The sequence below is a fragment of the Vollenhovia emeryi genome, unplaced genomic scaffold (assembly GCF_000949405.1).
Source record: "Vollenhovia emeryi isolate VEMERY1.0 unplaced genomic scaffold, V.emery_V1.0 DF939148.1, whole genome shotgun sequence".
NCBI classification, from domain to species: domain Eukaryota; kingdom Metazoa; phylum Arthropoda; class Insecta; order Hymenoptera; family Formicidae; genus Vollenhovia; species Vollenhovia emeryi.
Window position 1 is genome coordinate 802189 of NW_011967218.1, and position 14033 is coordinate 816221.

Here is a 14033-nt window from a genome sequence, read left to right on the forward strand (position 1 = left end):
GAAATGATGCGTCGATCGACGTGAATTTGACGGTATCGACTCGACATCGTTCCCGATATTGTCTCGACGTCGATCGACGAATTATTCCTCACTGGAAAGGGTGACAATCGCGCGCGCGCGCGCGAGCGCGAGCAGCGGCCGCGGCCGCGGCGGCGCGGCACCGCGGGCGCAGGGTGACGTTTTTCCGACACATCCCCGCCGTCGATGTCTGATTCGATCGGCGAATCGTCTCTCACTGGACCAGGTCTGGTTTCCCCAACGTCGCTTAATTTTAACCTTGGTTTAACTCATCCTTCGTCTCTTTCCAAGTGTCCTCTTAGGCCCGGTTGATCATTTCCTGGTTAAGTGTTCACCAGAAGTTAGTCGATTCTCTATCTCTTAATATCAGCAGCAATAACGTTATCTCCCTTTCGTTTTCTTTAATGAAACCCAGCCGGGGAAGAATTAAGCGAGACTAAGGCCTGCTATACAATACGTATTCTACAACAGGCCTAAGGCGGGAATGTTAGGCTTGGTGCGAAAGTATCACGAGAGAATACTTGTGTCATCGATGGTCAAATATCGTTTTTTTTCCTTTTTTTTACGAACAGAAGAGATTAACATGAATAGAGATGGTAATGTTAACAATGGAAACAATATATTATCTTCTACAACCAAGACTCTCTCTCTCTCTCTCTCTCTCTCTCTCTCTCTCTCTCTCTCTCTCTCTCTCTCTCTTGGGACATATATTTGAGGTTTGGTAATCTTGTGGCTCTCACAATACACGTGGGCATGTATATACGATGTATATATACATTTGTATATATTTCTTCTTCATACATATATTTCTCCTCTCTGAAATTGTACGTTTATTTTACACGTGGAATTAATATAATTAATAATAATAATATGAATTAATAATAATAATAACAATAATTATAAGAATAATAATGTACATACTTTCACCGTTGTTTTACATAATCGTGACGGTAATCAGAATCATGCGTATAATGATCATAATTAATGACAGTAATTAGTACAGGTTTGCCAAGTGAGGAGCTGCCGTCGAAAAATTTGATTCGCTTGATTTGATACAAAGATGCGTATCCGGGTCGATTTAAGACACGATAGCAGATTCGTGCCCGTCCATTGTTACGCAGAGGGTCATACGTTAACAACTATCTGCCATGATCACTCGACAAAACAGCGCATGCAATAACGATGATAATAATAATTCGTGTAATAATAATTAGAAAAATAATAATGATGAATTCGAATAACTAACCTTCCCCTCCTCGTTCTTCTCTTACTCTCTTTCTCTCTCTCTCTCTCGCTCCTTCTGTCTCGCTCTCTTTCTCTCTCTCTCTCTCTCTCTCTCTCTCTCTCTCTCTCTCTTCCTTTTGTTTCTCGCTATACACAAGTGCACAATTATTTACATAATTAATATAATGACAAATTCTAAGGTGCCTCTTGAGCGCATTTTAAAACTTGGATTCGTCTGGAAATATCGTCCAGAATTATTTGGCACATCTCAGTTTCTTGCGTCCTTTTCACATGCGGTCTGATACTTGGCACGATATTGAACCGTCATGCATTGATTGGCTCTTAGAAGATCGATTTTAAATATGCTAAAAATGGAGATAACGATTTTTTTTTTCACCGAAGACACATCTCTCTAAGTACGTCGCGCGTCCACTTTTACAACTGTTTCACATTGAATTTAGTGTATCTATCTTTTTTTTTCTCTCTGGATCGACTAACATTACGGTTGATCTAATCACGACACAGTAGCCCACAATCTCTATACGAACTGACGACACATCTTTGCCGAGTTTACCGGAGCTCTTAGAGTCATCGAGGAAAAGAAAAGAAAAATACAGAAAAGTTATCTCTTTCGTTACACAATTATTGCTAACGCAAGAATACCCGTGAGACACACACACCGCGCACTTGCATTTGTCGAACAATTCCGAACGAAAAGCCGCAATGGTCTCTTTTCTTTTTCTCTCTCTTTCTCTCTCTTTCTCTCTCTCTCTCTCTCTCTCTCTCTCTCTCTCTCTCTCTCTCTCTCTCTCTCTCTCTCTCTCTCTCTCTCTCTCTCTACTACACATTGTCTTTCTTGTCTATTTCGCATCGATCCCTATTTCGTAGCGATACAATGACACAGATAAAACACCTTTTACTCTATTCGATCGCGTCGCTCCCTGTAAAAAAACACTCACAATCAGGAGAAACAATCGTTTTATGCGAAATTTCCAAAAGCTTGTATACCGAACCACAGTCGAGCCTAAGTCTATTGCGTTTAACGAATCTACGGGTTCGAAACACGAGTTTCTGCTCTCTAAACAAACACGAAATTGTCTAGGGCGAACGGTAAAACGTTGACGAGTTTCGCCTTCTTCGAGATCGCAGACGTATTCTCTTGCGTTCGAAGAAACGCATTGCGTATCGTTATGCTTGTGGGATCGTCGTTATGGAATTCCTTCTTCTTTCTTTCTTTATAACAACAGATTCTCCGCTCGGTTAGAATAGCAGAATCGTCAAAAATTTCTAACTGAAATTTCGCGTGAAAAAAACATGCCACTCTCTATGGTCGTAGGCGAAAGTTCGATATACGTGTCGCGTGACGCACGAATTCTCAATAAGGTAAAGTAAAATTAAATGTAATCACGTTAATACACGCCGCGCTGAATAGGAGTCTTTTAAAAAATCTGGATCGAAGCCCCGGCTCCACTTATCAAAATTTATCAAAACGTATTATGCACGAATCACAGAAAATTACATGGTATTTTCACGAGTCCCCCCGAGTTAGAAATTTTTCACCTTTTAGGAGACATCAGGTCAGGTACATTTCCTCACGTAGAACGGGCTAATATGTAGAAAGAGCAAAACGCTCGGCAGATGTGCTTTGGCGCACTGGAAAGATGATACTTTTTTTTTGTATACTCGCGCATCTATATAATAGTGTTAACCGCTTGTCAGTCATGAGAATATAACCGTAAATACCTCGGAAACTCGACGTACGAACGTATTTCAGTCGGGAGTGCACGGAAAGTAGGCTAAACTGCAGCAACTCTGTTGGAAATTTAAGCGTAACTTAAATGTAAATTTTTCGGTCGATTATCGTCCGCGATTTGATTATATATTCACTCAAATTCGAAACATCGTTGATGCAACCGAGCCTCGTAAACGTCCGCCTCATCACGCGGTGATACATAAACACCGTATTTCTTTGTCTCCTTTTATACCAAACGCAAGACTCTACGTCGAGGAATAGTCTGTCGAAGAGGTGTGAGAATTTTGTGTAGAATATTTCTTCTCTTCCATCTCTTTCTCTTCTTCTTCTTTTTCCCTTTAAAGATTGCTTCCGATGATTCTCCATCATTTTTTTCATGGCACCAAAGTACGACAACACACGCGGAAGACTCTGTCAGGCGAGTAGTACTTGCAATACAGTAACCGGGGAAGATTTAAGATTTGCGTAAGAAACATAAAACTATGTAACAGGCACCTGTAGAAGAACCAGTTCTCCGAATTTCTATCAGACTCGCTTGAAGTCTTGCTTGGAAAATTGCGTGAAAGCACTTGTCCTGCAAACAAATACCGCAATACTGGCCTCCAAATCGTCGTCCTCACCGCCGAAACACGTATAGAGTACGAGTAACGCTCGTCTTAAGCGCGGCGATTAAGATCGCCCAAGTTACTGAACCCAAGACGCAGGCACCCACTGAGGTTCCCTCTCGAGTGAATTGATTTCCGTGAGAAGCTGGTTATAAGCCCGATCCGTATCGTTGTTGAGGATAAGCATGTCGAACAGATGGCCATACTTATCCTCCATCTCACGAGCTTTCTCGATTATGTCCTTCAGCTCTTCTTCCTTGAAGCCCTCGTTGTTCTTGATCCTCTTCTGCCTTAGCTTCTCGAGGCTCGGAGGCGCGATAAACACAACATACGGCTTCAGATCCGAATTTCGCAGGATCTTAAGACTCTGCGGATGCAGGTTTAAGACACAGATTTTCCCGGAATTAACCACTGTCCTGATGGCCTCCACGGACGTGCCGTAGTACGCTTTTTCGTACTCGCCGTGCTCGACGAACTTCCGACAAAGAATATCAGACTCGAACTGAGCACGAGAGATGAAGTGATAGTCCTGTCCGTCTACCTCGGAGTCCTTTTTCGGACGACTTGTATCTGCAAGTGAAACATGTTTATTCAGGATGTTCTCTTTTTAATGAGAAATGATAAGACGCTAAATATACAGTATGCTAATGAAGAACGTCACTTACGAGGAATTGCTGCGGCAAAACGTTCGCCGTCTTGCATCAATCTCTGCCTGAGTTCGTGTCGTCCAATGTTGGGTGGTCCGATGAGTACAATTGGCCTCTTGTGATTTGCACGAGGATAGTATAAGGCGACTTCCTCGTACGTCAGCACTTCCTCACTGTCGTAATCTACGAGAAAACGTCGCCGCTAAGACGTTGCCTTCAGCAATTTGTACTTGACATTACCCAGCGAGAGACGACTCGTTGATCGATGTCGTAACGATGCCGAGTCAACACCGACACCGTCAAATTTATGTCAAATCGACGTCAATTTGACAATGTCGACGTTCCCACTGGGATCATTTCTCACTGGGTAGGTCCGTCCGAGTTAGGCTTTACATACCGTCTATGGCAGTTGTCGCGTAAAGTGGATATCCATCGTCGTTAAAGCTCGAGCCGAACTTGTTTCGTTTTTTCTTCTTTGGATTTTTTCTCGCGCACAATAGGGTGCTGGATTTTTTCGAACCTCGCACCGTCGACTTGTCGCCGGCTATCGTCTGCTTCATGGATTCCCGCCTGTACAGATAAATGGCATGTACAATGCGCTTCGGCCGCGGAATGCGGTCATCAGGTACTGGCTATATTCCTCGATTATAGTGAACTCACTGATGTTGAAACGCTCTACTGGGTATCAGACCGGCTAGTGTCTGGTCCTCTTCGCCCTCTCGATATGCTTGCCACCAGTTAGGATCCTCTTGGGAAATTACGTGGAGTACATCGCCCTTTTGAAAACTCACGCCCAATTCTCTGCACGGTATGTACGGGTCTTCCTCGGGATCGTAATCGAAATGCGCTCGTATATGTATCTAGATGCAAACGGTAAAAGCTTTATGGTTACAAGTGCCACGTTATACATGCGTTATATCTGCGCAATAAAGCCGGAACAGCTGTTTCCTATTAGCGTCGATCTATAGGTAATTTCGTGCGTGCAGCGGGTATCAATGTCGCGTCGTTTAAGGTAACAGAACAAATGTCATAGCGCTTACACGTATGTATATGTGGCATTTGCTTTTGTTATCACGTGCGTTAGCTCGGTCAATGCAGGTGAACTGAACCAACTCGAATTAAACGGACGACAGAGTGACTTAAATGATATTGATTTTCCCGAACTACAGACATCGAAATCGTAAAAAGACGATCAAGAGCGATCGATGTACCAGCAGTATCTTGGAAGTTGAAGGACGAATGTTTTCCACCCTGACATTTGCCCTTTCACCTCCAACGCCACCGCCGTAATATTGGTTGTTCTAGTTTCACGATCCGCGGATAACGGCGGTCCACATTTCTAACACGGGGATGTGCTAAATATATCAGGATACGTGCTGTATATGACGGTACCTGTGTCGTGTCTTCTCTCCTTAAATTATTTCTGTGGCTCGTCGGAGCCGGAAGTACCAAGAACGTGAGACTACCCTGCATGCCAGCGAGAATATCGCAGACCTCGTTCACGGTCTTGCCGCGCATTTCCACTCCGTTCACCTCGAGAACCTCGTCGCCCTCGTGCAGGAGTCCCGACTTATCCGCCGCACCACCGCGAACGACACGACCTTTTGCGACAAATTCATTTTAGCGTCACGCTCCTCGAAATTGAACGATCGAATGACACGATAAACACGCGGTAAACCGTTTGCTACATTTTTAGCAGAGATGAAGGATACGGCAACTGGATGTTACCAGCGCGCGTAAACGCATGATTACCTATGATCACTGCGTCCCCTTCGTTTCTGACGGTGGCACCCAGAGGTTCGTTGGTTTTCTCAATTCGGATGATTTTAATGTTGTCGACCAGCCGGGAGTCTTTCCAACTAGACGTCGGGCTGGGCGGGCCGCTGGGTGGCGACGACGACGGGCTCTGCTTCCTTTGTAAGCCTTCCACGTATGAGACGATAGAGTCGTGCGCCAGAAGCAGAGCTTCCATGTCGTAACTTGTTAGAATACTCGTTAACTCCTCCACGGCGGCTATTGTTTCTGCTCCGCCGACACCTGTTGCGGTCGACGACGATTGCCATTTTTCAAGGATATCCACACACTGGAACATCACGCCAAGACGTTAGAATTATGATACATGTAGATTGGAAGCAAATAAATAATGTATTTAAGTAATACAACTTCCTTCGCGTGATGTGTTAAACAAACGATCGAGAAAATGTGACATCGTGGATATAACAAATAAAATTCATAAGGCTCTGACGTGTACGAATAAGATTAGAGATCGTATTACACTTCTCTTTCATTACGTTATAACTTATTGACTCAACGTACATCTCGCGCTAAACTCGACGCGTCGTCGGCATGATGTTTGAAAATCTTGCTCGCCCTCAGCCGACTTTTTAATGTGTGACGGGTCGCAAGGGCGGACGCAAATCTATTCTGCACCAAAAGTGTCCGGACTGCCTCGAGCTCGGCTTCAACACCTGGACCCGAAATACCGAGAACACCTGAAATATTCCGCAGTTGCAGCTGCAGCCTCTCCAGCGTAGCAACAACCTCGCCGTACGCTGAAATATGAAAGGTATACTTGTTAGAAACTTCCTTGCGGAATCCCGTGCCGCGGCACCCGCTGTTTATTTACGCTACGCAAGCAGGTTGTAAGGGAAGGGACTATATTTAGTAGCATTCAATTTTCAGCAACTTTCAGAATTCTTTAAATACTGCTCTCGCGTTTGTAAGTTTGTGAAATTAGACGCAAGCTATTTAACTCAAACGAGACACCAAGGTTCCCTTAAAACGAGGAGGCGCAATTGAAAAAGCTAAAATATCAACGTAAAGATCAAGTGAGAAGCGTGCGATGTTATTTTTTTCAACCGATTTATGCTTCCTTTTGTTTAGGGAAATATGCGAGAATGTGTTTGGAAAAAGAAGAATTGCTTACTGAGAGGCCTGGGGGGCTCCTCCGCTTCTTGGACTGCATTAGGAATGGCGTGCGTGACTCGACTGACGCCGGTGGTCACCTCGTCCTGTGCGTAAGCGAGATTTTCCTGGCCGCTGAGGCTCGTCGCGTGGCTCTCCAAAGCTTGAAGCTTTTTAGAGCCACGGAGAGAACGGCTGAGCATTTCCTGCCTCTCCTCCTCATCCTTACGTTTTCGTAACTGCTCCTGCAAGTGCGACGTAACCGGTAAACTATCCATTCTCCTTTACAAGGTATAAAAATGTTTATGGAAATCAAATCTCGCGGCAGAATAGAAATCTTGCCGTGTATTTTGGAGACCGTTCAAGATATCGAATTTCTATCCGACAGTTATTTAAATGTGCGCGACACATTTCTCCGCAAAATATGTCACATATTTTTCAAGAGATTAAGTGCATCTGACACTTGAATGTATTTCAGATGCAATAGCGAGCGCGAAAAATTTTTTTAAAAGATACGAAAGGAACTTCGAGGTAAAGTTTTATCTGATTAAACTTAGCGCGGTTTTTTAATGATCTATGGTTTATCTACAGCTTACACGTTAGAAGACGTGGATATTTAACAAATTTCGAAGGGGCAGTATTTCAATCCCAAATTCGTTGCCTCGTCCTAAAGAAATCTTACCTTATTGAGAGTTGTTACAACAATTATGCTGATTATGCAAGAGGCTGCGAAACAAATTGCCGTATACGTGCAATTGTATGTAACGAGTGTCGCAAATACGTACGGTTCGCTGCGAAATTTATAGGCCACTCAATGCGGTTGCAGCTCGCGCAAAATAAGGAGTCCTCCGATGGTATCAAGCTCAAGGATCAATTAAACCTTTTTGCGAATGTATACTTGCTTATCAATTATTTCGAGGCAGTTTATATTCAGGGAGAGTTCCTTAACTAAGTCTGGCAACGTCGATATACGCATTTACAAATAACTCCGCTTATATAAGTCCTGCTTTTAATCTACACAATCTTTAACAAGCTTTATAATAAAAGTATTTATTTTAAGCAAAATCTCTCCGATGAGAAACTCTCCGATTACTACATACAAATCGTATGACTCAATAACTTTACAAGACCGAACCGAAGTTTTTGTTGTATTGTTTTTTTTTTCTTAAGAATTACGTAATCTTATTACACGAATACGTTAATTGAACAGACAAAATGAAACAGGATCTTACGGTCCAATTAATTTCCAGTAATCTTTTTATCGCAGTAAGAGATTTGTCGAGATTAAAGGACATTTTCTGCGTCACAAGAAAGAGCACTTTCCAAGGCTTCAAGAACTTGTAGCGGAAAATTCTACATTTGATTAAAACTTTATTTTCGACACACGCAACGATATACGCGTACTTAGCAAAGTCTGATTCGTAATATGTTTGTATCTCGCTAAAAATGTAACTAGTTACAGTTACAAGTTACGAATTCTGAAAAGTAACGCGTTACAGTTACAGCTACTCAAACAGTAACGAATCTTTACCTTGCAGTTACTTTCTTGCAATGAAAATATAATAAAAATACCAAATCTGCATATGAATTGTAAAGTGTCGATAAATGCATTTATGCGCAATTGCAAGGCCTAATACAATCTGTGGAGATTTAAAAAATATATAAAGTAACTATTAATGTAACTATTGAATTAGTTACTACACGGGAAAAAATGCTGTTGAATTAAGCAAAATTAAGTCGCTTGAATTGAACGTTAACGTCACGGGCTGCCACGAACATTAAATAATTCACTCAATTGTATTTGCTATGGATTTTAATTTTAAGCATTGAACTAAATATCTCACAAGATTCGTCGGATCAGAGATGTGAAAATTAAGTTAGAAGTCAGAAATTTCGTTGTACAATGTGTCCAGTCGTCAACGTTAGAAGACAGAATGAAGAGGAGCAGTATTACTGGCCGAAACGTCATGTTTAATTTTAAAAAAGAACTGCCAGTAAGGCCGTTTCCATAAATCAGTAATATTCACTTGCGGTCAAGCCGCACGAATTTGTCACGCTATCGGCCGTGTTATTCCGTGATTCGTGATCTACGCCCACCGGTGCCAGCTGATAATGCCGTCATTAATCAGTCGTTGCGTTTTACCGTCGCGAAATTGCGATGCGATAAAGAATGTTTATCCGCAATGCGCTGCGGCAGCCGGCAGCAAAAGATACGACTCGTAATTTTCATTTATATAACGAGCGCCGCGTTTCGCCGCGCGATGCTACAAGAGTATAAGGATAGAAATGCACATCTCGGCGAGAAGCCCTGTTTATCGCGGCGTAGTGGACGTAGGGTTTCCAGTGGAACTCGAGCCCGCTCTCCCGCGCTTAGACATCGACGACGGACTAACGTGGAGCACGTCAGGAGTGTCACGTGTACGTGTCGACGTAAAAAGAAAATACTGATTAAGCCTGAATAAAATGGATTCCGGGAAAAACCTGCGTTTTCCGTCGCTTATGTAAGCTCGGACGATCTCTGAGCGACGCGGCGTATACCTGCCGGTCATCCGTTCCAACGCGTGAATTTATCTTGATAAGAATTAATTTACGAGACTCGGCGGGAGGAATAATAAATAAAATTGAATTGAGGGAGGAAACTGTAATGCGTTATATTATGCATGGACTTGCAATTATTGAGGATTCTTATACTGAACAGCGGCGTGCAGGTAGTCCGAATATCGGAGTGTAAACTGAAAGGAAATGTATAATAGATCGGGTATGCAGCCGATACGTCGCAAATCGAATAAGTTTCTTAAAAACAGGAAAGTGAAGAAAGAACGCGTTGAATTTGGGACACCTGCCGCGGCGTATCTCGAGATATTAGAGCAGCGAACCGAATTGAAAGTCTGAAATGGATTCCCCGTCTGCTTGAGGCAGATCAAGAAACTGAGGTCAGGGAAGCCGGGAGCCGTACAATAAAGAAAAAAAAAGAAAGAAAGAAAGACCGACAGAACGGAGAAAGAGAGAGAGAGCTGCTGAATGCAGCAGGCCTGCGAGTCACCCTGCGTCTACACCTATCGAAAACCTTCGTAACGCTACACTACAGCGTGTAATCTTAGACTATTGCGGGGGTTCTTTACATTCCAGACCACACTTGACTTAAGGCAGGTAAGAGCGTGGTGTGAGGATTCCATAAGATAAACACACTCACTTGCGGCCCTGGCGTCGCCAGTCACGCAAGGGGGTTCTGGCATTTCTCACACTTGCAGACACCGAGATTGTATGAATTTCAAGCGCGCCGCACTCGATCCACGAGCATATCCAGATCTCATCCACGATTTTTCACGATGGGCCTCTCTCACTCTCTCTTTCCATCCCCCGTGAATTTTTAACAGCTCGATGAAACGAGGGCTCAATAGGAGGGAAACATTATTCGGGCGAGTCGTCGAATGGAGCTTCGCGTTACGTACTTTAATCTCGCAGGGGAGATTTTTCCGCCTCTATCCCGCGCCGAGTTGTAACTTTTATCAACGGGTAGACCGCTGTTTTTCCAGCGCCACGTGTGCTTCGTGAAACGCGCACGGGGGGATAAGCTAGGGGGATTAAAAGTTTTCCCCGCTGATTGACGCTCGTTTAATAATTTCCGAACAGTCGTTAACGCGCCTAATTAATTTCCGCCCGTGCAAGGTCGCGTCGCGACTCATTTGTCAATTGAACTTCGGCCGTCCGCGAGCGCGGGAAATTCGGTAACTGTGCGGCGCGGCCGGAGTGGTGTCTCGATAATAACCATTGTCATCGGCTCGCAATTTCCTGCGCAAGTGGCAACGTGAGCGCCTCTTGAACAACGATCTGTCATTTACCGCCTTCGCGTTACGCAACGTGATCTATCGCCCGCGCCGCAATTCTCACGGTTTTAAAAGCCTCCCCGCAAAATACCTGCTTCCCCCGGGGGCCGAAACGCGGGGGTCCATTAACGACTTAATCCGATCACGAGGCAAAATCGTAAATTCCGGCGAGAGCAAGAAGCGCGGTTTTATCGTCGTGACGAAACACCGTGGCGGAAGCCTCGTTGCCAGTTTACGAGCCGAACCGGCGATATTACGCGGCCAACCCTTCTTCAATATGCAAATATCGTGTCCCGCGCAAAGCTTCCGTTTTACGAGAATGTTTATTACGTCGAGCAAAACCGTGCCGTGGCAATTATCACGGCCGGACATAATTTGCGTACGGCAAAATCCAATTTGTTCTCCAGATGCGGTTCCGGTGTTTAAAAGGATCCCTCAGCCATCTTTTTTACCGGCACAGTCAAATATATAGTTTTTACGCCTGTAATTCTTTTTATTAGCTTTTCTGCGCAAAATAATACCGGGACAAGTTGCGGACCGCATAGCGGAACATTTTCATACTTAGAACATTTAAAAGTCTAGAGTTTTGTGATTTTCTAAAGCCAATTTCATATTTAGTTAGAACTACGAATTGAAACTTTCAAATGCCAATATCTTTTTATCAGACTTCTGAACTGAGTGTTTTATGTCCATAAAAGCTAATAAAAAGAATTACAAGAGCAAAAACTATATTTGACTGTGTCGGTAAAAAAGATGGCCGAAGGATCCTCTTAACAAAATGACGAAAAAGAAAAGAGCGAAACCCCTCGTGGCACTTACCAGTTTTAAGCAATTTGCGTACTGCAAATCGATTACGTCGGGCCTGAAAGACGTGACGTCGAGTTCAACAATGACATTTGAAATTTGTATTATAGCTTGCTGCTATAATGCTAACACATTTAGCTTGCTGCTTTTCTCTTGCATCGATACTCACGTTCCTTCACGTTCTCCGAAATTCGACGCCGGATTGGTGGTATCCGCGCCTCTTCGAATGCTTATCATGCGTGCTTACGTGACTCGACACGGAACGCGAGTGCGAGAGACAGTGCCGATATCGCCTCGTCTCTTACCTGATATTTCCTGATAGAATGAAGCTGCTGCTGCGTCGGCTCGGCGTTGGCGTTATCGCTCGTCTCGACATTATTGTTCTGCGTGGACAGCCGCAGATTATCTTTCGGCGGTCTGGCAGGTGCCCTCTTCTGATCGCGCGGCGGGATGGCAGGCTTGACCCCGTTGAGACCGGCCTAAAAATCCATTCCGAAACAGCTCGTATTAATGGGTCCCACGTGGGCCTGACGCCGCGCAAACTACTTTTCGCTTCACGCATTCCTCCGTCTTTCATCGTTACTTGCAGACAAACTATTCGCTTGCACTTCACTCGGAGGTACCTTCGTAGAGCCGCGGTTTTGCACGCGGTATGCGGAAAGACGAGAAGAAAGAAGCGGAAAGAAAGAAGAAGGGAAGAGAGAGAGAGAGAAAAAGCTGAAACGCGATAGGAAAGCGAGAAAGAGAGAAAAGGGAGGAGAGAGCGAGATGTAAAAGAAAGCATGTCGAAAGCAAGATTACGAAACAGAAGTAAAATGCCGGGCTCTTGAAAGATTCTGTGACTCATCAATAATCGTATCGGAGACGATAACGTGGCTGATAACGATTCTTGTTTATTTTTAACACCGTCGAATTGATATCAACCTTTGTTCAGTAAAGACGGGAAGAATCCCGCGTATTTAGAATCTCCGACTGCGAATTCATTTGCTTCGCTCGCTATTTTGAGATATGTTAATTAAGACACGTAATTTACGATTACGAGCTTGTTTCCCAATGTCATTAAATCGACGGGCATTTTACTTCGCAAGTTTTGTTGCGCAGCTTGTGACTACATTATCATGCTGTTGACGATCCCATGTTAGATAGTCCGCATTCCTCTACGCATGCTCCTTATTTTGCGTCTCTAATCGAACGGCACCCTTGAGAAAATATACCTTAGAAAACCTTACAATTTTAACTAATAAGAATATCCCTCAATGTCGCCAGCAGTAATTAACAACGTCAGTGTTTTCTTGATGCCTCAGTGGTCGAATTGCTGAGACGCCCGCCTAGAGTGTAGGTCCAGGTTCAAACCCTGGCTGAGGTAATATTTTTCACGATAAAAATTGTCTGTATTATTAAAAGTGCCAGATATGGTGAAAAAAACACTGACGTTCTTACAATTTTACTTTAGAAAAATAAGAAATAAGAAAAGTATATTTGGACACTTTAAACTTTTACTTAAGGTGAGCTTGAAACTTTAAAAATTGTGAAAAGTATGCAATATAATTTATAATACCGTGTGCGGTTTTCCTCTTACGAGAAAGTGCTTCGCCGCGCGGCCCTCTAGCGGAAACTTCGACAGGTTATCTAAAAATTACTTTAAGTGTCTAAAATTACTCCAAAATTTCTTAAGTAAACTTTCAACCTCTTTAAGTGAACTCTTAGATTTGAAAGGTTACTTAAAAAAATTTTAATTTTATTTAAAGTACATTTTCCCAAGGGCAGTCTTTGCACATTTTACCTCTGCGACAATAAAAACGGTGGGGTCTTATCGGGATAAAGATTATTACGCGAATTGCAGAAATTTGCGTCTTAAAGAACATTACACAAATTTGTATCTTTGTCCAATCGTCTAATTAAACAGGCTGACTCTCTTAGCGGAAAAAATTCTATAAATAACTATAAAAAATTGACTTGAAATAGAAATTTGTAGAAAATTTAATATTTTCGTTGAAACGTTAATTATTTTGTAAAAATGTTTACGAAATAGTACCACAAATTACAATGTTCTCAAATCAAGAAATTATTGCAAGTGGTATTTCATGAAAATGTACAATTTTGTAAAAATTAGTACAAAACTTTACTAGTTTGAAAAATTTGAGAAACAACAAAATCTTAAAAAATTAAAACATCTGCTTACTTGTAGAATATTACAAAAATTAACAAAAGCGTTTCAATTCTAGCATTTTCATGTTGATTTTTATAACGC

The 14033-nt window shown here is 42.9% G+C and overlaps 1 protein-coding gene across 4 annotated transcripts in view; it reads right to left on the reverse strand.

Moving 5' to 3' along the window:
- Positions 1-1686: 1686 nt before the first annotated feature.
- The window catches only part of LOC105565921 (MAGUK p55 subfamily member 5-A), a 92774-nt gene continuing 80427 nt past the window's right edge, over positions 1687-14033 (reverse strand). For 3 of the 4 annotated variants that reach the window (XM_012019508.1, XM_012019507.1, XM_012019509.1), the window contains 9 exons: positions 12088-12261; positions 7174-7396; positions 6564-6799; positions 6000-6330; positions 5640-5848; positions 4908-5107; positions 4645-4817; positions 4266-4430; positions 1687-4170 (listed from right to left, as the gene is read on the reverse strand). In XM_012019508.1, coding sequence (XP_011874898.1) covers positions 3680-4170; positions 4266-4430; positions 4645-4817; positions 4908-5107; positions 5640-5848; positions 6000-6330; positions 6564-6799; positions 7174-7396; positions 12088-12261 — 2202 coding nt within the window. In that variant the 3' untranslated portion in view covers positions 1687-3679. The remainder of the gene's footprint in view (positions 4171-4265; positions 4431-4644; positions 4818-4907; positions 5108-5639; positions 5849-5999; positions 6331-6563; positions 6800-7173; positions 7397-12087; positions 12262-14033) is intronic. The other variant, XM_012019510.1, reaches the window with a different exon arrangement.